A 24,441-nucleotide genomic window follows, 5' to 3' on the forward strand; every position below is an offset into this window, starting at 1 on the left:
TTTGTATTGTATTTCAAAAAGTGTACATAACATCATTGTCTTTTTATGACTGCTTAGTCATGCTCATTGCTCAAGATAATTGTGCCTACTAAGAACCATGAGCAGAAAGTCATCCTGCAAGCCCCATTTGGTTGATGGCCCCGCTGGGAAGACATGAGTACAGAGCAGCTGATTGGCCAGACACAGCTCTCCATTTCCACCCATTCCTCCTGAACAACAGCTTCATGCAACAAACTCAAAAGGGTCTAATGAACACCTGTTCAAAACTAGCGCAAATTCAGGACAGCCTGGTCTGATGATATTTGTCTCTCTTTCTCTCCCACTCTTCAGTGCCCCTCTAGGTCCAAATTATTCCCATGATTTTGTTCTTTGGCATCGCTAGCTTGCGTTATAGCAACAATAGCATCATTAACTTTGGCATCATTATCTTGCGTTATAAGTGGGTAGCAGAATAATCCCCAGAAATGGGAGGCTCAAAGCAGCACGGCATGCTGGCTAAAATCTGGGCCACCACATCTCGTGCACACCACAAGCAAAGGCACGGTCTCCCGAGAGACCAACTGAAGGTGTGTGGCAACGGATGTCTTTTCTGGAAATAGAAAAAGCAATAGACAAGGTAGCAGACATCACACGCGGACCTCTGAGTAAAAAGGGTTCATGTGTAAAATTTGGTTTCGACAGAGTATTAAAGGGCAGTGAGGTCTCTGTAAGGGATTGAAACTCGCAGTGTCTTCTCTAAAAGCGCACTGTTAAAGCTGTCAGCTGAAACAAGATTTTCCCACCCTTGTGAATCAGATTGTCTATCACTACTACTGTAGCCAGCCTGCCCCCGATGCAACCTCGACACCACCTCTGCAGTTAACTATGCACTGCAGGGTGCAAGAGTGATTCATAAAAGACAATGAACAGCAGTTGATCAGTCACTCACACTCAAACTTAAACTCACATTACTCTTCTGAGAAAACGACTTGAGGTCAAAAACCAGGCAAATGACTCATCAAGTAACAATCTGACCTTAAGGAGCAACTAACTTTAAGCAAGGGTAAAGTACTAATCCTCCCCGACAGGTTTTTTTTTTACACTGAATCACACTGAGGTGTCTACAGCTGTTTACTGTCATGATAAAGGTTTCCAAATGCGGTTATAGGTGAAAGGTGGTATGATTGTACTTAGATGTACACAAGAGTGGTTTTGCAAATCACAATGTATGACTTTCATTATAATAATCAGTAATATAATTATAGTCCTAAATTAAAGCTACGAAGGTTGGGATTGTAACCAGACAGCGGTAGCTCACTGTTCAAGCTACTTGACTAGTACTCAGAAGGTTGCTGGTTCAAGCCCCACCACTCCCTAGTTGCCACTGTTGGATCTCTGAGCAAGGCTAAGGTTGTTTAAGTTGTGTTGAGAGCTAGCCATGTGGCTGGTGGCCTATAATCTGACATTGTGTCTAAACATGTAATTTACATCTATATAAAATGAACTGATATGTAGAAAAATGAACACAAAATCCTTAATTTTTATACAAATATCTGTGTTGTGAGTTCTGAAACATTTATTACAACACAACATCAGGTATATAAATGTTGGCCTTTCAGACTGAAAGGTGAAACGAGTGAGGAATAACTAAAGTGTTTGTGAGTAGGAATGACTTAGTTACGCACATATACTGTATAAATACAAACACACTGTGTAAAAACAGAGGCACAGTCACGTTGTGAGAGAAGTTCATAAAAAGTATACCGGTCTTCATCATCAAAAAACATCTGAATGACTTTAAAGAAGACTTTTTTTTTGTTGTGTACGAACAGTAAAAAAATAACATTTGCCTGGTTTAATATGATGGCAGAAAAATATAATTTAAAATTAGGGAGAAGTAAAAAAAAAAAAAAAGAAAAAAAAAGAAAAAAAATGACATTAAATAGATGTTTTCCAGAAAGCTAATCAGTGGCCTGACACTTTTTAGTAATCTTCCCTAGAGGGCGCTAAGTGGTCATCCTTATAATGTGACAAGGATGATCACAGAATGCATGATTATACTCCGTTGTGCTGCCCTGGGGTACAAGTGCATGCATATTAGTTTTGCATTCATAACTACATTCCTATGTGTTTTATTTTTCTGCCAGGTTTAGACATGGTTTAGACATGCTTTGCAGTGAAAAAACACTTATGTCACAAATAATGATTTAAGAAAGTAATTGCCCCAGATGAACATAAAAATACGCTGTGCAATTTATGACAAATGGACTTGCAACTTATATTTCACTCCAACAACTGATCAACCCAAAATCTCCATACTACTCAATGAGCAAGATCTCTCTCACAACTGCAGTAAGCCGCAGTTTTCCTGATTAGGGATGAATATGTGCGGCAAATGAGGATATATATGCCCAGACATTCTAAAATGCTTAATGTAAAAAATCTTCATGTATTATAACAATGAACTAGAAACAGCAGCAAAAGGACGTCATCAGTGTGGATCCATGACCTACTCTTCTACATCCAAACCCTTTTCAAGAAAACCGATTAATGTTGCTCAGTGTACCAAAACAAATCAATTATTGTTTTTTCTGTAGTCAGTGTTGTTTGAGATGCCTAAGATGTGAGAAAATATAGGCATTCATGGGTCTTTCTTTTAAAAATTAAACCACATTATTGTGGAAATGAAGTAGGAAAATCTTTAAGGTAAAACTTTGCACTGTCTTGACATTATGAGATTCTAACCAATACGGCCTGAGAGAAATGTGTTGTTTCTAGGTCATCGTTTTTGTATATTAAGCCACTGTAATTTTTTTTTTCACATTTAGCATCAAGCATTCAAGAACAATCGCACCTTTCTTGTAGCAGACGTTTCTCAAATGAAAATATTAAAACCTCTTTTAAATGTATTTTTTAAACTCAATTACTGATTTCACAGGTTTTTTCATTTACTTGTTTAAATTTCATATTAGCACCTGTGCTGCCAGGATAGGCTCTGGCCTCCCACAACCCTGAATTTAATTACGTGGTTTAGAAAACGAATGGATGAACGAATGAATTTCATATTATTTGTATGATGCTTTTGGCTTCCATTATGGTCCGAGGATATGGCCCCCAAGTGAGGCATGGCCCTCCTGATGGGCGTGGCATTCCTGAAAGTTGTGGCCCTGGGCGTAAGCCCTTGTAAGCCTACTGGTTTAACACAACCCTGGAGCTGGACACTCAAGACGACTAGCCTGTTTTCTTCTAGCACCAGAGTTTCAGTCTGTTCAGTGTTTTTCTCCGTGGCACTTTATCCTGTTTCCCATATTTTCTTAAGCACCTCATGGAGAACCGGATAACATCATAATCTTGCCCCTGTAGGGTTTTGACAGAGCAGTAGTCGAAAGAGATCAGGACGCAGTTTGCATTTAAAAATGTGCCCCCTGTTCATTCAGAGCTCCCCAGAGCCCACAGATGAGCCTTTTACAAAGACAGTTCCACCACAAACAACGATGAGCCAAAAATTAACATAACAGGAGTAATGGAACTTCACGCTAACCCTCGCTGCTTGCTTTTAGTGCTACTGCCCCTTCAGCACTGACATTTTGGGTCAGACTCACCCTGTGAAACAAGACATCGACACTCTTAGGGCAAATTCTGTAAAGCACACATTTAAATATTAAGAATTTAATCATCAGTGTTCTGGTGAGGAGTCTTTACAGACTCATTTAGGCAGTCACGTGAGTCCTAGTGCAGAGTTCACTGTATTGATGAGACTCCATTGCTTGGCAACAGTACTGGTGCCATTAATTTGTTGGAACTTTGCTGGTTTTGACCTTTCGAATGCTAGTGAGGGGTTATATATGAGACCCACAGTAAAAGGCGATTTGCCTGTTTGGTCATCTGCTTTATACTCAGCATAAGTTATAATGATCTTGAGGCGCTTGAAGATTTTTGGCACAGCTCGTTCTTCAGAAATCAAATACCATAATTTCTGAACCATCTATAACATGTAAAAAAAGTGTCTAAATGAACCCAAGAGTTATAAAACCAAAACCACTAGGTTTATCAATTTTTTTGCAAGGAACTTAACACAGAACCTGTCTGAAGATACTCTATTATGTACACACCAACACCTCACGTCTATACGCTGCGCGCAAGTGTAAAATAACACTGTGCAAATGGGAAACATAAAGTAATCAGAAATGGACCAAATGTTCATGGAGAAAAAAATAAATCACTTCTGGAAGAGTCCATATGGATTATTAAAATATCCGTTGCAGGGACCACCGTGACATGTGCCAAACCTGTGGAGCTAAAGGGTCGCTGCCATAGCAACGGCAAGAGAGAGATGCAGTCCCAGAGTGACTGGATGCTACAGCAGTGCAGGTGGCTGCTCACGGTGGTTCGTTGCGATTCATAGTGCGTTTGCCTGAACACGTCCATGTTTGAGCCGCAGAAGAACTGGGTGAGACAGAGAAACAGCTCTCATTTTCCCATGGGTCTTACCGCCATTTTGAGAGTTACCAATGCAGTATTGTCTCTGTATTTTATTGTCTCAATTGTCATTTAAAAATGGATGCAGAGACTTGTGTACTATACTCTCTTTTGTTATATTAGTGTTTTTGTACACTCTGCATGACCTGAAGGCCAGAGGGTGAGCCACATCATCACATCGCCTGTCCAATCCAAAGGAAAAGGGTGAAGCAACAAAGAAATATATTCAAATATGATAATTCATATATATATATATATTATAAAAAATTATTAAAAAAAACTGCAAACCCCCAAAAGACAAATGTTTTTTTTTTTCAAAAAAAAAAAAAAAAAAGGTTTGAGAGTCACCAAAACGGAAAATAAGACAAACACAAAAAAGAAAACACGATGATTCAGGCTACACGGACGTTTCTGACTGGAGCCGCAGTACAAACTTGTGGGACTTGGGGTCAATGAACTCCTCAGAGAGTTTGATGTAGGGGATCTTTTTGGCGGTGACCACCAGGCTAAAGTCTATACACTTAAGCAAGAAGACGGTGCCGTCCTTCAGGCCGCTGGTGACCGATGCCTCGCTGATGAGCGTCCAGTGTCTTGCTAGCCACCGCTCCCGGCTGTACTGCAGTGTCGGGCCAGGGGTCAGATAGCTCTCCAGGAACGCCTGCGCCGAAACACATGCACATACACACACACACACACACACACACACACACACACACACACACACACACACACACAAACACTCATCCATGGAGCTATGTTGATGCTGACTAAACCTTTTGACTAACCTAATAAACAACCTGAATGTGACAATGTTTACCTGGGCCTGAATGAATTCGGCATGTTACCATGTAGTGACAGGTGTGAAAAACGCCAGTGTAAAGAAAAGTATTTGGATGTAATTTAATACTGCTTTAGAAACACACACACACACACACACACACACACACACAGTGTCTGTGTGGGTGTGTCTGTACATTTTTAAGACAAAAATTTCCTGACTATGAAGGAAAACCAAAGAATATGGGATGGGTGGATCTTGGTTTAGGCTCTGAAAAGTCTTATTACATTTAGGTAGTTACATCTCAACTGCATGGTAATGTAGCTTTCTGCTTTCGTTCATGAAGTTCCCCCTGGTATTAACAAAGTGATTCACCAAGCTCTGCATCAGTCTGTACAGATATGTAATATCTATGGAGTACACAAATGAACCGACATGGCGTGAAAATGTGCATGCATGCGTTGCTGGGGCAACCTTGGGCGTCATGCTGTGCGTGACGCAGAAGGCCAGGTGCTGCTGGATGCTCTCCATGCTGTGGCAGTGCTGTTGGCGCGTGGTGCGCAGATACTTCTGCAGCGCACGCGCCATGGACGGGAACACGGCCTGGGCCGCCTCGCGCGGGTCCATCGCCTCGCCCGGCGGCTTCTTCTGCTCCTCCTCCTGGACGCGGTGGATGTGCGTGAACGCCTCCTCCACCGCCACCACCAGCCTGGAATGGGGGGGGGGGGGGGGGAACGGGGGGTGAGCACGTTTGTTCTCGGCTAGCCCCGCCCCCGGCCGAGGTGAGGTCCTCTTGGATTCGCTGCAGCTTCACCGTGGAATGGAGTAGAATTGGCATGCTTAGGAACAAAGGTGGTATATCTCAACCTTGTGTTTGGGGTTATTTAGTGATCTTAGACTGGCTTTATTTTGAGTTTGGGGAGCTGATTCCACCACTGTGGTTTTGTTTACACGGAGGCCACTCACCAGGACATCGAGGACAGGTCTTAGTACTGACAGAACTGACAGCAGAAGTATGGACAGATAAGGTGCCCCTGTTCTAGTCATTTTATGCGTGTATTAGACAAAATATGCCTGAATCTGTGAATAAACAACAGTAAGTTAAAATATCACAGTCTAGGACCTAGATTCTGCGTGACTACTTTTTTTAAAATACAATTTTTCAATGAACGCCTGCCATGATGACTGCCTATGACTGCCATTATTCTGACTGCTCAAACTAAGTGTGGCCCAGGCCTGGAGCGCCACGTCTGGAGTATAAAACGTTAATTAAATTCTCCTGGAAACCTCTCACTTGCTCTCTGTTTGCTTTCACATGCCCGGAGGAGCGCCTGGGCATCCTGTCTCATAACCACGACGACGTCTCATAACCACCCGCGCCTGGCTTCCCCACCTGGCCCTGCGCTTGCGGATGCGCCTCTCGTGCTCGGCCTCCTCGTAGTACAGCTCGTTGTGGCTGGAGTCACGGCGGCGGGCAGCGGCGGCGATCATGGCACGTGACTGGGACTGGGCGACACCCACTGCCGCAGCTGCGCTGTTGCCCCCTGGGCCTGAAATGACAGAGCAAAAGCCGGAATCAGACCCTGGCACTGCGGAGACTTCGCAGAGCCTTCTCTGCGAACTCGACCCGCCCAGTTTGGGGTTGATGAGTGACAAGGCCGAAGTAGACTAGGGGACTTGCTCTATAGTGCAGTTCTTAACTGCAGGCAGGCACTGACTGTGAATATGTAAATCCAACTGCAGGTGTGGCAGTGAAAAGCAATGAAATGGTCCAACAGCCCAGCAAGCGTCTTCCATAACACAGAACTGGGTTCTTCTTTCATAACCACAAACTTTCATGATGAAACAAGCTGCAAAATCTGAAAGTCTAAACTACATCCCCGACATTCTTCCCTTCACATATGCGATGAGTCATTAAAATTCAGCTATTCAAATGAAGCTTCTCCCGCTTACCTAGTGTCTTGAGGCGGTGCCAAGTGTCCGTCTTTGCAAACATCCCTTGTGACATCAAAGGTATTGTTTTGCACATGCTAATGAAGCTTCCATTAATATGCAGCAGGGTCTGTGACTTCCTGAAGCTGACATTAATGTGTGTTAAAAGTAGGCTGGCTGCCATGATTACATGATAGTGCAAACGTCTGTTTAATTACTGGACAACTGATAAATCAGAAATGCAAGGGCTTGAATCCTTGCCTCCTAATCCCATTCCTCCTAATCATAATCCTTATCTCTTTCCTGAGCAGTTCTTTGTTTCCCATAACTGAATGCATCAGAAAGACCGTCAGGTCTGTTGGAGCAGGGAAGACACAGGGAGAGCATGTAGCATCCAGTGCTGGGACTGGGAAATAGCGGAATAGTAGAATAAGTGACAACAGTCTGATACAGTGGAGGTCATTTTCCACGGTACAGAAGATACATATAAGGAAAATAAAAGGTAAACAAGGTGCATAAAAACTTTCTAATCAGGCCCTGTTAGCAATGTTAGCATTGTTGGGTGAAGTATTCCTTGAAATCTTGGTATGGTTCGGGAGCAATAACAGATTTTTAGAGAATAAACAAAATGACTTAATATTGCCCAGTGGGTCATTATTTTAATTAATGCTAAGATGCAGAAGTCATAAATACGTGTGGTAATGATTCATAAATATGTGTGGTAATGAGCCATGAATATCTGTGGTTCTTCAGTGCAATTTTCTACACTTGCGACAGGCTATCAGTAACTTCATGGTAGGTTCACAGAAATTACTGTGAAAATGAAAAAAAAAAAAAAACTGATTTTTTTTTCATAAAAATACGAAAAGGTCAAGCAAAATTGCTGAGGGAGACATTCACTGAGCCCCATTCACCAGGCTTTTCACATGATGTTGGAATATCAAGCATGACGGAGTGGAGTATGGGAGGGAGGGAGAGAGAGAGAGAGAGAGAGAGAGAGAGAGAGAGCATGGCTCTACAGTCTTCCTCAGGCAGTAGTGCAGATGGAATGTCTGCTTCCCCTGGGTTCCCTCTGGAGCTAAAACATCAGAGCGGTGTGACTATTGATTTAACGCTTCTGCTGTCTCACTCAGAGTGAGAGGGAGACACTCCAGGAGACAGAGGAGAGAGACCTAAGAGACAGACAAAGCTGCCGGGTGGCTGGGGACCCCCTCAGCCCAGGCTACAAAGAACTAGGATGTGAAACCGATCTGATACCGGCCTTTTCAGCATTCTGCTTCAGGTGCAGGAATCATTGAGTTTGGGCAATGTTATAAGCCAATCTGTTAAAAAAAGATTCTGCAGGGGATCATTGGTTTGTTTGATCTAAAAAACAGTCAGGAGAACACAAAGATCTGATGAGAGTGTGTCTGAACAACAGATGAAAAGAGAACATCAATTTAGGCAAAAGGGGGAAAGGAAACTTACCAGAAACACCAGCATTAAAACCTTCACATAGCATCCACACAGCAGGTATAAAATATATAAAATATTTTTTTAAACCAAATCTGATTTTTGTTGTTGTTGTTAGACTGTTCACAACATCTTTTTATCCATTAGTCTGAACAGGTCACGCTCCTAAACTGACCCTCATATGCAAAAGAACAGTGCTTCATGCGACACGCTCACACAGAGGTAAACAACCTCTGGAGTCAACATGTAACAGCCACTAGCATGAAGTTGTGACGGAGGTGACAGACAAGGGCCAAGGTCTTAATGATGGCTTTCTGTGGAGTCATGGTCCCTACCTCAGTGTTTATGAGGTCTGTTACCTCGATGTACTGTCACGGAAACCCTCCATCGCTGTTGCCCATCCCTTATTGAATTTAGTCCACTTTACAGCTATGTTCACACAGCAGGTAAAAGTAGAATAATTCAGCTCTGGGGCTTAGTCCTTTGTGTTTTCCCTGGCAGAGTGACAGGTCACTGTGTTTAAGGTACTTCACTAGTAATCAGCAAGTTGCCCCTGAGCAAAGTCTTTAACCCCCAAATTGTTATAATTGCAAGCTTTTTTTGGATAAAAGTGTCAGCTAAATGCTGTAAATGTCATAGAATCTATAGAGCTCCTGAGTGCTGAGCTCTATGGCTTGTTCTTGATCAAAATTTAAACCTCAGCGCTGACTGGCACTGTCCTGGAAACGATCCGACAACCATGCGCTGCAAACAAGGGGTGCCCAGTTGTGCCCCTGGACATGTACATTCCTGGAGATTTGGTATAACTGTAACCCTAACACGCGCCACCCCAAACCAAGGATGCTTGTGAAGCAGTTAACTGGACGAGGTCCGTTATACGAGATCCTCTGTATACTTCCTGTTGACTGTGTGTACACTTCCAACACGCGAACGGCACCTTTCGCGCAAGCAAACTTTACGAAAAGGGGTTGACAGCGTAGGGTGAGGTCCTCTGAAGCCTCTCTCTTCAAACGAATCCTGAGCCATACATTTGTAATGAGTCCTGAAGGCGGCGCGGTGCCTTTCAACTCACCGTCCACATTGTAGACCTTCAGGCCTGCCAGGTGCTTGGCGGCCCGGGACTTGGAGGCTGAGAGCAGTGCTGCGTTATGTACAGGGAAGTCTCTGTAGTAGTTCTCCAATATGGCCACCGCTGCCCTCTGGATACTGGGATGAGAAATGGAAAGGGGAGAAAGAGGTGAATGAGTTTTAGCAAAGGGGCAAGACACAAAGAACAGTTCAGCAGAATGAAGGTAACGTGACTAGCAGGGAGCAATTAGCCCAAAGTTCATTTGCATAAATTAGATCATTTGCGTAAGGCTTACTCACGCCCACTGGGTTTCATTATAAGTATTTTGGAGTGAAGGGTTCTCTGAAGTGTTTGTGCGAGAGTCAGGGGCAATGGAAGGAGAACTGAGGAAGTGCCAACAAATCGTTAGGCAGTGGCATAATTCACTAGGAGTGTTAAACTGTCAAAACATGGCAATACTCTGAGCTGGACGGCCTCAACAATTTATACACCACATTGACTTCTCCTCTCACCACGGACATGTCAGGAAAGTTAAATTTCCCAAGCACCCTGCACATGCTCATTTTATGCACCAGTAAGTAACACCTTGAATATGATAAGCACTCTTTGGTCCACTGAACCTCTGAGAAACCCATAAGAAGCACCTTGCACAGTCCCCCATGAAAACTGTATCAGCATGGATTGTATAATTGGGATTTATGCATTCAAATGCAATTATTCATCAAGGAAGCCAGGATGCCAAGACAAAACTCACAGATGTATAGATTAGCAGGCCTTATCTGTAAATCTCACAGTGAAACAATTAGATAGAGTAGGATAATTAGCTAGTTACCTTTTCAAATAGCATTAAATTTATAGTCTGGAACTTAATAATGATGGAATAGTCTATGACAACAGCTCTAATCATCACTTATCATAAACACCTACAGTACCTACAGAACTGAAACAATAACTCCAGTAGTTATGATGATACCGCCACAAAACAACTGAATAATAACACCACAGAAAATAAAAGTGCATTCATGTACAATCAGATTGAATTGCACTTAAACCATGCCTGGGCCTAAATATAGAGGAACATTTGTTAGAGGAAAAAGTAACACAATTGGACCCAAACCACTACAGCAGTTTCTACAGGCTGCTTAGAGCATCTCCTTAACTGTAATTAAGTGTCCATGTTTGTTTGTTTGTTTGTGTGTGTGTGTGTGTGTGTGTGTGTGTAAGGCTGCAGTATTGGGCCAGATGCCCCCACCCGGAAGCTTGTGTCATGCTTTAAGAGACACTAAGTTAATTTCTGCAAACCCAGCATGCGTCTGGGGCGCGTGTTTCCTATTTTTTCCCCCACACACTGACACACAGATGCACAATCACATGCAGCAAAGGAGCTCCTGCATGTACCCTGAAGGAGGGGGAGGGGTAAGACATGGATGAAATGAGTCAGTCAAAGCTGGTTATCAGAGAACAATCTTGTACAGGCCTGAATTTTTTTTTTTTGCTTTTTTGCATAAAACCCCCAAGTACCACTCACTTTTCAACTGAAAACCCATATTTGTTCTAAATGTGCTGTCCATGTTGAAACCTTAGTGCCTCCACCCCTTTGATTAATAATTCAGGCTGCTCTGAGGAGCTAATGAAGGCTCACTGCGGCTGAACTGTGCTGCTGTATGCTGCGCTTGCTCGTCTTTAGTTCTCCAGCATGTGGAGTTCCGAATTGGCCGGATTCTGAATACTGCACTCTTCCCATGGACAGTTCCTCCAGTAAAGCTCTGGAGGATTGAGTCATGGTAGCTAACAAAAGCTGCCCTTCAAGGCTGATCTCAGATCAGCCTTACCAATTGTGTCATAATGTTCATCTTGTCTCAAGATGTTCATCTAATGTGCTTATCATTGAATACTGTTTCACTAACATGTTAGGCAGGAAGCAGGTATCTGGAGGATTGAGTCATGGTAGCTAACAAAAGCTTCCCTTCAAGGCTGATCTCAGATCAGCCTTACCAATTGTGTCATAATGCTCATCTTGTCTCAAGATGTTCATCTAATGTGCTTATCATTGAATACTGTTTCACTAACATGTTAGGCAGGAAGCAGGTATCTGATTTGCATGAGGGCCGAGCGCAGGTGACAGGGAACAGGAAGAAGCCCCAGGAATGACAAAGGACAGGTGGGAGGGTCCAGAGAGAGACGCGTAATTATAATAACACAGGCATCTGCCTGGGCATTCAGCAAGTGTGAGACAGGCGGGTCTACGCTCGACACCACATGGCTAATGATGACAGATAGCAGCCCAGGAGGAGACCCCCTCTCCGGGGCCCGCCTCTGTAGCCGGGCATCCTGTCTCCCAGGACTGGCTGTATATAAATAACAGCTACATTAGGGAAAGCATCGAGCCGTTAAAGACTGGGTGTAAATTTATGAGAGAAAAGCTGCTCGTGCAGGGAGGTCTGGTTCATTTGGGTAGTGAGTTAGAGGGTTTGGTTTGAGACCTGAACTATTGAGAGAGAGAGAGAGAGAGAGAGAGAGAGAGAGAGAGAGAGAGAGAGAGAGAGAGAGGAGAGAGAAAGAGAGAGAGGGAGAGAGAAAGAGAGAGAGAAGCAAAGCAAATATTCTGGCAATGAGAACTCCCCCAGGGGGAATAAGCCACAACACTGGTGTGAACTCCAGGGTTCTCATGCTCCTAACAAGCATCAGCATGACACGGCACAAACTCTGCTGTCTGCTCGCACCGCTCACCGCTAGCCAGTGAGAACCACTAACCATTAAGCAGCTACAGTCTCTCGTGTTCTGCTTCAGAACAAGCCTCGGATTCTCTCTCTCGCTTCCACATGACAAGAACTGCAAAAAAACCAAGAGCCCACGTGCCAAGCCAGTCATTCGCCCGACAAGTACAGTAGAGACCACGTGCGAGAGCAGAGAACAAACGTGATTTTGGCTGGTCTTTTATGTTGTTTTTGCTCCTGCCAAAGCCTCCACATGCTTTCCTGCTGCGAGGCGTCCTCCGCCGGCTCATTTCACATCGCCCCCATGGTCCCGGCGGGCTGCACGTGCGGCAGACTCCCGGCTCACCTAAGCTGCCCCAGGCTGTAGTGCCGCGTCTGGCCGTCGGTGGAGCGCGTGACGCACAGCGAGAAGCAGGCCTGCAGCTGCCGTAGCTCCAGAAGCACCACGGCCAAGTAGTGGATGAACAGCAGCGCGTCCACCAGGGACACGGCGTACTGCACGATCCCCTGGTAGTCCTCGTCCTGCAGGGGTAAAAGCAAAGGACAGGATGGAAGTCCTGTACTGGATAACTGCTTTGTTATACATCCAGCAAATGTCTCTGGGGGCTTAGAATTTAAGATAAGGATTAAGTTTAGGACTTAGATTTAGATTAGGATATGTGCCAAGTTTAGGTTTAGGTCAATTTTAGGTAAATTATACTGCCATTCACCCCAGAAAGACTGTACTCAGACTATGGTAAAAGGTCTAAGAGCATGTGTGTGTTGCTCTCATTTGTCCTTGGCCCCCCTCACCTGTGTGTCCAGGAAGCCCCCCCCCCCCTCACCTGCGTGTCCAGGATGCGCACGCCGTAGAACAGCCAATAGGAGAGCACGAGCAGGAGCACGAGTGTGGCAAGCACGGCGCGGAACACCAGGAGGCGGGGCAGGGCGGCGCGCGGCGGCCGGAGGAACAGCGCCCACACGGCCAGCAGCAGGATGAGCAGCTTGAAGGCGACGGCGATGAAGAGGCCCTCGCAGGCCGTGCCGCACACCCGCAGCTTCTCGGGCCACAGCAGCCGGGGCAGCACCAGGAATGCGAGTGGCGTGAGCAGCACCACGGTGCCCAGCAGCACCGACAGCGAGACCGACAGGTAGCGCCTGCAGTCCAGTCTCACGCTCTCATCTAGGTCCTTGCTGATGCGGACGATGTCCTCCTGCGAGAGCGAGTGCTCGGATGTGCCAGTGATCGCTGTCGTGGTCTCACCCCAGTTGTCGTCCTGGAGAGGGGTTACACGCGACTGGTTGGTGTGCAATACATGTTCTGGAGTTGGTAGAGCTTGGTCCTTCATTAAGGCCCAAGGCCTGATTCCCTGTGCACTTCCACACTGTGACAAATTAGCTTCTGTTTTAATTTAATTAATGACATTAATGACATTATGACATTAATGACATTATGTTACCACTGAAGAAATAAGGCTAGTCCATATTTTTATCTGGAACTAAATGATGCGATGCTGCCTAACTTTAAAAAAAAATCTTTGCACTCCCACAAAATGGACCAGATCCAAGTAGAATGAATAGAGGATGCGTGGGAGGGCACATCCTTTTTTGAGTTTTGGAATCAGGCCCTATAACTCAACAAAGGGTATAATCAATTCCAGATGTCTCCAATCTGGTTCCGACAACGCACAGATGATAGATGATACAAGGACCTTGCTGATTTAGGCCTACAGAACCTGACCCCATGATTAAAAAAAAAAAAAAACACTGGAAAAAAAACAAAAAGTCCAAAGTCCAAAGACAAAAGATAGCAAACAGCGAGTCGCTGGCATTATGCAAATGACATCACCCTAAATGATTACTATTAGTTTCCAGTCACTGTTACTCAAGCTTAATAAGACAGAGGAATAGCTGTGGAGAATGACATAGCTAGGAGTCCTGCATGCCTACCATGTGATTCTTATCTCTGTTTAAATGTTCCTCTTCAATGAGCACCAAATAAACACGCATTCCTTCTCTGAGGTCACTATAGCAACGCAGTCGCAAAAGCTTTAGCGCCACAGTCTAATGCTGTAGTGTTGTGGTAAAACACATAACACAATAGCATGGATACAGTAGCGAGAGGCACTGATTTCACATGAAGACAAAAAAGTCCGAAAGCAGGTTTGAAAACAAACTTGGTCATCACTGAACTTAAGGCAACTCTGTTGCGAGTCAAATTCACAAATTACACAAATCTGACTATATGGCAGCTTTTAATGTTTTTTAATTGGGAAGGTCAAGTTCTTTATATTCAACTAAAACATACCTGTTCCTTGATAAAACAAAACATTAATGAGAAAGCGATTTGAAAGTGAAGAAGTTAAAAATGAAGACCTAGCTGGCTAGCATGGAGTAACAAGACTAAAAAAGGTCAAAGGTCAAAGGTCTAGACAGCGATATTGCTAAAACAACACAGAGAATGCTTCACAAACAACAGCAATGACTGCACTAGCCTGACATCCACTTACAATGGCCTGACCACACTTCCTGCCTTTACTGTATGTGGTCCTGTGTGTGTGTGTGTGTGTGTGTGTGTGTGTGTGATACACAAATGATGTCAGGGAGAGTGAGACGGTGGTATAACATGCTGAGTCTGCAGAGTGCTTTGCCTGTCCTGGAAGTGGCGTGACATCAAAAGTAAAGGAAGAGAGATGATGAAGTAGGAAAGAGAAAGCGAACGAGTCAGCGACTGAGAGAACATAAAAAATAGAGCAGGAAGAGAGGAATAGTGGGCTGATCTACCCAGGGCAGATAAAGCGTGCCGCGGTAATGTAAAGCAGCACCTTGTATTGCAGACACGTGCTACTAGACACTGCAGCGACGCAGGTAGACTGGAGCCTGAAATGAAATCAAACCACACACACACACACACGTGAATTGGCAGGAAGGGGTTGCAGCTGGTGGGTGTGGACATGCACAGCGCTCTCGTGTGGAAGAATGCTGGCTCATGTGCCGCACGAAGGTGCAAAGGGCGTCACGAGAAAGGGCCCCTTTCGGCTCCCCCTCCGCGACTACAACGAAGCTGCACCATCAGCCCGCTGCAGAACAGCCCAACCACTAACCAGCGGGAAAGGTCTTGAGCAGTGGCATCCAACAGCGGAAATATAACGCTGTGCAAGTTGTTAACTTTAAATCACAGCCAGGCTCCGATTTAAACTGGGGAATGGATGTCCTGAAAGTCCTGTAACAGACTGCAGCTTTAATGGCTGTTCAAAAGGCTGCATCCTTCTGAATCTGAGATGCCCTGGGCGAGAGCTTTAAAAACGCTCGCCGTAAATCCTTCAGGCAGTCCAATAACACGCACACGGGCTTATCCTTTTTCGTTTAGCATTTCTTCAACAAGCACATACTTTCCGACTTTGTCACCCGTGGCTTAGAACGCAAGTTAGCTGAGATATACAGGACACTGGAAGCTGCAGCATCCAGGGCTGTAAATATCTAGCAGATATCAGAAGACGCGCTCATGTCTGTGCAGTATACTGAAAACATGCATCACTGATGCCACTTCTTTTCCTAGTGACCCAATTTGCCAAGGCCCAATCCATCACACACACACGCACACACACACACACACACACACACACACACAGTGCAATGTCCGCCTGACTCCACTTTTCCGAACAGCCATGAGAAATAATTCCACATAATAAATAATGTTCTCCTTCGGGGGTCTCAGAGGTCAGAGGTAACACGAGGCATCGGTGCATGCTAGCCGATAACGACCTGTGAGCACACGAGGGTGTACGTCCCACCTGCTAAAGCTCTGAGAGTGGTTACTTCACTCTTGCAGACACACACACACACCCCCCCAGATGGAGGTTCTGATGGAGAGTTTGTGCTGAGTTTGTGCTGAGCTTGTGCGCCGTGACCAGAAGTGGGCCCTGGACACGGGAGTTGAGGAGAAAGCGTTGGAACACGATCACAAGATTTGCTGCTTTTTGTGACAGAAATAAATAAATAAATAATCTAATGCACTTATACTCATGGGTACCACAGTTTAATGTAACGGCTGTCAGTATTGGTGAAGAAGAGAGTGACCAGGTCACATGGGACAACCAAATGACTGAAAAAGTGTGTGCGGAGGGGTGTGCACTAAACAAACAGCCCTAACCCCCACAGAGAGAGAAGACAAACAACACCTTCTAACAATTAGGAGTCTTGTGGATGCCCGCGATGGGCTGATATCTATTATAATACACCCCCTAAAGCTGCATCTCTTCCCCCATTCCCTGATGATCTCTTTCTCCCTCTCTCCTTGTCCCCCCTCCCTCTATCTCTTCCTTTCCTTCCCTTTCCCTCCCTCCCTCCCTCTCATTGTCTTTTCCAGAACCTTTAAGTTTTCCTTAATTTTTTTTCCATTTGAGAAAATGCAGTGTCTCTCCACATCTCAGTCTGCCTCTCTCTCGGAAAGCAATAAATGGTAAAAACCTCTCACACTGTCTGAGCAAGATAAAAAGAGAGAGGGAGCGAGAGACAGGGGACCAAGAAGAGGGCCAGGGAGCAAAAAATGGGGAGAGAGAGATGGAGGAGAGACAGAGCGGGAAATGGAGAGAGAGAGAATCACCAGGGCATTTCTCCTACTAAATATGGCCATTCATCAAACACAGCTGCAAGTCTTGGGAACTTGGACAAATTAAGTATGAATGTAATAAAAATAACTAAATGAAACCCCTGGGAATGACCGACCACCGTGGGGGAGGGGTTGATAAAGCAAGGCAGAATATAGAAGCAGACAGCTGGAAATAGGAATTTCTGGAGGCGAGGTCGGCAAATTCTCAGGCCCATGTTATAACACACGTTATAACATGCTTATGAAGACACATGACTGGGAGCTAATACCTGAGGATCAGCAGCTGACTGTGTGATGGTGTCAAAGGAATTTAACAATACTCCCTGATGCAGGCAAAACCATTCAGACACAGACAATGGTCTTACAGCAAATTTTTTCAGTTCACTTTCACCACAGCTTTCACACATTCAGAAATGAAAACACCTCAGTTATTAACGAATCAATATCATACACACACACACAGACCCCTCTCAACTGTGTTCCAGACTAACAGTCTGTGCGATTGGACAGGCTTCAAGATAAACTTTGGATATTAGCTGCATTACCTACAAACAGAAATCCAGTCACACCCCAGAAGTCCTCCTGTCTGGGGCTTGTGAATGTGACTGCAATGGGCATGACCTTCTCCAACAGTCACGGCTCTCTTTAGATAAAGAGGTGTCAGGTGAGGGTGACAGGATTTCCTCTCATAAGCTGCTAAGATGCTAACCCATTAGCAGCACACACTATGTACACTATAACAGCAGCCTGAGGCAAACCTCAGGCAAACCTTTTTTTTGCGAACTCAGTCCTACTTGTAATCATTATAGAAAACAAACCAACAAAACACTGACTGCAGATCAGCCTAAAAAGCATACTTTCACCATGGAAGTATAGGGCATTATAGTCATTGTTTGTAGTAAGATCATGTCGAGAGGTGCAAAGCATTCGGTCCTCACTGGAGACAGGCTTAAAGTGATAGCACACGAGTGTTTGCCATGACTGCTGGCCCGAGTCCCAGGTTGGAGATCTACAGCTGTGCTCACACACACAACGTACTCCCACGTGTAAAGGCAGAAAGGCACCCTGCAACACATACACACACATAAACAACCAAACAAACACACGCACGCACACACACACACACACACACACACACACACACACACACACACACACACACACGCACGCTTGCAGAGTAGTGGGGTGAGTTTGTAACACGATTAAAGCCATCCGCTCTCATCCATCAATGACACAAAATCCCAAAGCACGCACACAGACACACCCCCACCCAATCAGACATGCACACCCTCACCCAATCAGACACGCACACCCTCACCCAACCAGACACACACACTCCCACGCAATCCCAGACACACGCCCCCACAAAATCACAGACACACCCACTCAATCCCAGACAGACCCAACCACACAATCACAGACACCACTACTACGCTACCACACATCCATTACATTCGATTTAAAACCCAAAAGCAGCTTAGATTTCACTGAGGCATACCTCATAAACCTTTGCTCCCAGTGATAAAAAGAACCATAAAACATAACACAAGACATATTGATATGGCAGAAGGCTATAATATGCAAACCAGCCCCAAATGGCAGTGTTTTGTTGCATGCTGTCAGTATCTCAGTATCTTAGTCTGAGATGTTTCAGGCAAGTATTCTTTAGGTGTTTTGAAGAATTACATGATCCAACTATGATTAAAATATTGTATGTCAATCTTTTACCATGTCACATTACATGTCCAACATAATGTGTGTTTTTAATATATTGCAAGACACATTGGCATATGATACATATCATGATATATCACATCAAACTACATGGTGTTTCATTCATGGTGGGCATGAAAGGAGAAATACACACACACACACACACACAAAATAATTATTTGAGCCCCTGCTGATTTTGAAGTTTACAAGATTGTAGACCTGCACAAGGCTGGAATGGGCTACAAGAACATCAGCAAGTCGTTTGGTGAGAAAGAGACCACTGTTGGCATGATAATTAAAAAATGTAAGTCAATCACCCTCGCTCTGGAGCTCCATGCAAGATCTCACCTCGTGGGCTAAGGATGATTCTGATAAAGGTGAGGTGTCAGCCCAGAATTACATGGGATGAGCTTGCTAATGATCTCAAGGGAGCTGGGAGCACAGACACCAAGAAAACCATTAGTAACACACTTCGCCGTAATGGATTGAGATCCTGCAGTGCCCGCAAAAACCCTCTGCTCAAGAAGGCTCATGTACAGGCCCAGCTAAAGTTCGCCAGTGAAAAACTGAATGATTCAGAGAAGGCTTGGGAGAATGTCATGTGGTCAGATGAGACCAAAATTGAGCTCTTTGGCATCAACTCGACTCGCCGTGTTTGGAGGCAGAGAAATCCTGGATATGACCCCAAGAACACCATCTCCACTGTCAAACATGGAGGTGGAAACATTCTACTTTGGGGCTGTTTCTCTGCTAAGGATACAGGAAGACTTCACTGCATTGAGGGGCTGATGAATGGGGCAATGTACCATAGAATCTTGAAAGAGAACCTCCTGGCCTTAGCCAGAACACTGAAGATGGGTTGTGGATGGGTCTTCCAGCATGACAATGACGCAAAACATACGGCCAAGGCAACAAAGCAGTGGCTTAAGAAGAAGGACATTTAAGATCCTGGAGTGGCCTAGCCAGTCTCCGGACCTTCTTCCCAGAGAAAATCTGTGGAGGGAGCTCAAACTTTGAGTTGCCAAGCGACAGCCTCAAAACTTTCAGGATCTGGACAGTGTCTGTAAAGAGGAGTGGGCCAAAATACCAAGTGAGACGTGTGCAAACCTGGTGACCAACTACAAGATACGTCTTACCTCTGTGCTTGCCAACAAGGGTTTCTCCACCAAGTACTAAGTCATGTTTTGCTTGAGGATCAAATATTTAATTCACTTAATCAAATACAAACGAATTTAGAATCTAAAGAGGGTAAGAGGGTAAACTTACAAAATCAGCAGGGCGGCAAATAATTATTTTCCCTTACTGTACACTCCCCACTTTTTTCCATCAAGCTCGCGTCCTCTACCTGGGAGCTTGAGGGTTTTGTGTATCATCTCAGCTGTTCCCGGGACTGCACTCTACAGGATGGAGATCTCGGTTGCTGTTCCTGCGATCATGGCTGGAGCCACTCTACCAGGTTGGGGGTCACAGCCCCTAGTGCACCAATTACTACTGGAACCACTGTGGCCTTCACCGTCCACATCTTTCCAGTGCTTCTCCCAGCCCTTGGTATTTCTCAAGCTACCACTATCATCTATCACAAGGGCCCTCTTCTGTTGTGTGTGTGTGTGTGTGTGTGTGTGTGTGTGTTAGAGAGAGGAATAGGAGACGATGTGGTGTAGTGGGGCAGTGATGGTGACCTCACCCCACTGAAATCTTTCTAAATAAACAGCTTGGCTCCACTCTTTGTTTGCAGTGTAATTTTTCTATTATTCTTGGACCATTTCTTTTGGAGGCAGATGGTATGGAAATCAACTACAGTGTTATAATGGCGTTCTGAACAACTCAGCTCATATTACAGCTCACATGGAATTTTGATGCTTGGGCATCCTGAATTTAGTAAAGTTTAATTTGCCACGTGCAGCAATTTGATCCATCATTAAATGTCGCCATTCATTAAACTTACACACACGTGCACAAGCATAGGAAAGTTTAGCTCCACGCTGGTGTAATAAGTGCCAGATACCTCCAGTTTATACGACATTGCTTTAGCACCACTGGGACAAATCTGCACTGGTGCCTCTCACCTGCATCTCGTCTCCGCGTGTGGACTGGTCCCCTAACAGGGGCTCGGCGGGCGGAGCGTTGATGGTGACAGACTTCTCAGAGCGGCTGCTGTCCTTGCTGCGAGACTTGTGTCGGTCTCGACTTCGCTCCCTGCAACGCACACGGAGATGAGCGTGAGGCTGGGATGCTTAACCCAGAATTCCAGAACTGTTAGGAATGAATGAAAGCTCTATGCCACCCATTCAGCACTGCATCATACCCTACATAAGGCTGATCTAACAAATTCTGATGGAAGTATAGCCTCAGTTGCACAGCAGTGTGGGAGCTGCTACTGCCGAAGTGCTGAATAGTTACTATTGTGAGTGACAACTGCGAGCATATACAGTGGGAAGGGCTGAGGGAGCAGTTATAATCCTCTGGTGTTTCATGGGGCTGAATGACCTCTGAGCATGAAAATGTGCTATACAAAGAAAACTGCTTTGCCTTTGTTACTGTCTAAAATGCAAATTATGTTTTGTTTTTGTTTTTTACAGGCAAGCACAGTTTAGAAGAGCTTCAGATTATAGAATGTGATCTATGCTCAGTGAAAAAACAACACAACTAATCTTTGGGTTTGACTTTCAAACCCAACACACAACACACACACACACACACACACACACACACACACACACACACACACACACACAAAACCCACACACAGAGCGGCTGTTCAAACAAGATAAAGTGGGAAAAGCCAGAGGAACCAGTTTTTTTTCCCACATTCATTCTCCATGGCAGAAATACCCAACTTTAATCACATCTCCTCACTGACCCAACGATTGACGGACAGTAAACTTCCCATAAGAACAGTCTAAGCCTCTCTTAGCCCAGCCCACTCTCGCCCTGGTTCACTGTTAGCCCCTCCTCCTTTGCTCTTTGTTCTTAGCCGCACCCTATCCTAGCCACATATGAGCTACATGAAGAGGGCTAAATCTGTACTTGACCTCAGCTGTGTGGCTCTAGAGGGACTTAATCCACCACCACTTAGTCCTGCTCCGTAACTCCCCACCGTATGTTCACTGCGGAGTGCTCCGCTACTATCAGCGATTAATCCCCAAGTCCAAAATGTGATGGATATCTTCAGCCCATTAGTTCTGCTGTACACTTGACAAATCACTAGTTCATACCACTGGCGTGTACAAGGCCTATTAAGATTAAGCACTAGTAATAGGTACTATTAGGGAAAAAAAATCAACGCCTTTAACAATTAATCACAGACCTTCTCATTTAAGACACGTGGATAACTTTCTTTTTGTAAAACCTTCTCTACTGACCCATACTTTTAGAAGCTGAAAGTGTTTCTAGGGCAAGATAAGAGGTAACACCTCACATGCATGATCTCTGATAAGGATATTGCAGCTGTCAAGTAACTTTAAAGTTTGACGTGTAGAGTACCAAACTGACAGCAGAAACTAGCTGTCACGTTTGACGCAAGCATTTCTTGGCTCAGGACACTTTCATCTTTTCCAAACAATGTCACTACAAAAACTATTTTTAAAAAAGCCACAGAATGATTTTTCCTCTTAAAGCTTTAAGAATGAGCATTTTTCCATAATGTAGTTTGGCAGCTGGATGACACCGGACTGTGGTAATAAACTCTTCCTTGTTTAATACAGAGAACTGTCTATGAGACGTATTGTTGTGATGGCCTGAGTGTCGCAGGGCGTGGAACTGGACATACAGACTCCCCTGACGTGATGAAAACATTTAATGACATAAAACATGAACAACAACAGTGGCACTCACACACAGTAACAATGGTGAACATGATCACACAAACAGTTTAAACACTAACAGTGGCGTTAACAGTTAACACTAACAGACATAAGCAAATGACATCGACACTAACATTAACCTCAACATTGACATTGACAATGACTAACACCGAGGCACGCACTATCGGGGGATTAAATAGACAATCACTTGACATTAAACTCTATGCAAGTGCATGCCAGCACAGGGGTGTGGCTACATACAAGGGTGAACCCCCCTACCCCCACTGGCCAAGAGGGGGAGTGTCCTGTGACAGAACCCCCTCCCAAAGGATGTGGCTCTCGACACATCCTTTCCAGGACTGCGAGCCCAGGCCACCGTGTACACATACGCAAACACTGTATGGCTTTGCCCAGAGCCCACCCAACATGAGGCGGGCTAGGAACCGAAAGCCCGAAAGACCTCTCAAAAGGAGGGAGGATGGCATTCCGGTACGCTCCTTGTAACATGCGGGGGAGAGGCATTCCCCGAGAGTTCCCCTTCCAGGATAGCAAACTCCAGGCTGCCGTACATACACACAGACAGACACAGTACGGCCATGCCCGGTGGCCACCCAGCACAAGGCGGGCCAGGAACCTCCCACCTGGGAGACCCTCTTCAGCCAGGGAGAAAGGCAGAGTGCCTGTCTCTCTCAGGTCAGTCCGACGCTCTCCCCGCGACATGATGCGCCTAAAAACACACACAAGGCACGAATATACATAAACAATTACGCCAATCCGCACAAACATAAGGCGCTGTGCTGCAGCGCCTGCTAATCCCACAGGCGCTGTAGACGTGTCCTCGGCCTTGACGAACACGTGGGGGGTGCACGTCCGCCCCGGTTCCGGCCGTGCTTCTTTCCCGAACGGTCCTCCTTTTTCCAGCCACTCTAGGAGCGCCCCAGAGGAGGTTTGCCTCTGAGGCTTTAGGTGTACCCCTCCAGTCTTGCTGGTGAGTCCATGAAAGGGAAGGAAACTGGGCTTCAGCCCTGCCCACCGGAGATCCCGCTGGCTCCACTAAACCACCCTCTTTACGGTCCTTGCGGGGCACATTGGTAATCCTCGGCCCAGGCCTGGTAGCCTCAGCCCCCCCAAGAAATTCCTGGGGGTGTTCCGCTCCAGCTCCGGCGTAGACGCAGACGCCGGTCACGCTCCTCTCCCTAATATCCTGGGATCCAGGCGGCAGCACGGGAGGTGCCTACGCACTTCCTGCTAGGAAGTCCGTCTTTTGTCGAGGGAGCTGGCGTCCTGTAGTGGCTGGTCATTCTGTGTCATTAAATGTTTTCACTACGTCAAGGGAGTCTGTGATGGCCCGAGTGCCGCAGGGTGCGGAACAGGATGTACAGACTCCCTTGACGTGGTGAAAACATTTAATGACATAAAACGTGAACGACAACAGCAGCACTCACACACAGTAACAACGGGGAATATGAACACACAAACAGTGTAAACACTAACAGTGGTGTTAACAGTTAACACTAACAGACATAAGCAAACGACATCGACACTAACATTAACATTGACACTGACAATGAATAACACTGAGGCACGCACTGATGCGGGTTTACACAGACAGACAAACACTCGACATTAAACCCCGTGCAGATGCACGCCATCATGGGGGTGTGGCTACATACAAGGGTGAACCCCCCTACCCCTGCATACGACAGGCCGTACCACGTGACTTGTGGAGGGGGGGGGGGGGGGCGTCCCGGGACAATTGTAGTGTTGATACGTTCTGACCTATTGGCTGTTACCATGAGAATTACCACTCATGTAACCATCACCTAGTGATACACAACCAAATAAAACATCCTGTGAATCACTCATTTGCACATTAGTAAACATGGCAATCCCCAGAGTAGGGAAACAAATACTACTGCTGCTTAATA

At 45.5% G+C, this 24,441-nt stretch overlaps 1 protein-coding gene across 7 annotated transcripts in view; it reads right to left on the minus strand.

The window, feature by feature from the left end:
* Positions 1–4,496: 4,496 nt before the first annotated feature.
* The window catches only part of LOC113580355 (vang-like protein 1), a 37,527-nt gene continuing 17,582 nt past the window's right edge, over positions 4,497–24,441 (minus strand). For 6 of the 7 annotated variants that reach the window (XM_035535050.2, XM_081701609.1, XM_081701607.1 and 3 more), the window contains 7 exons: positions 20,777–20,906; positions 13,231–13,662; positions 12,753–12,928; positions 9,693–9,826; positions 6,630–6,786; positions 5,711–5,945; positions 4,497–5,116 (listed from right to left, as the gene is read on the minus strand). In XM_035535050.2, the coding sequence (XP_035390943.2) occupies positions 4,856–5,116; positions 5,711–5,945; positions 6,630–6,786; positions 9,693–9,826; positions 12,753–12,928; positions 13,231–13,662; positions 20,777–20,906 (1,525 nt within the window). In that variant the 3' untranslated portion in view covers positions 4,497–4,855. The remainder of the gene's footprint in view (positions 5,117–5,710; positions 5,946–6,629; positions 6,787–9,692; positions 9,827–12,752; positions 12,929–13,230; positions 13,663–20,776; positions 20,907–24,441) is intronic. The other variant, XM_081701613.1, reaches the window with a different exon arrangement.

This window comes from Electrophorus electricus, chromosome 18 (assembly GCF_041902795.1).
Source record: "Electrophorus electricus isolate QZ-2024a chromosome 18, ASM4190279v1, whole genome shotgun sequence".
Classification (NCBI taxonomy): domain Eukaryota; kingdom Metazoa; phylum Chordata; class Actinopteri; order Gymnotiformes; family Gymnotidae; genus Electrophorus; species Electrophorus electricus.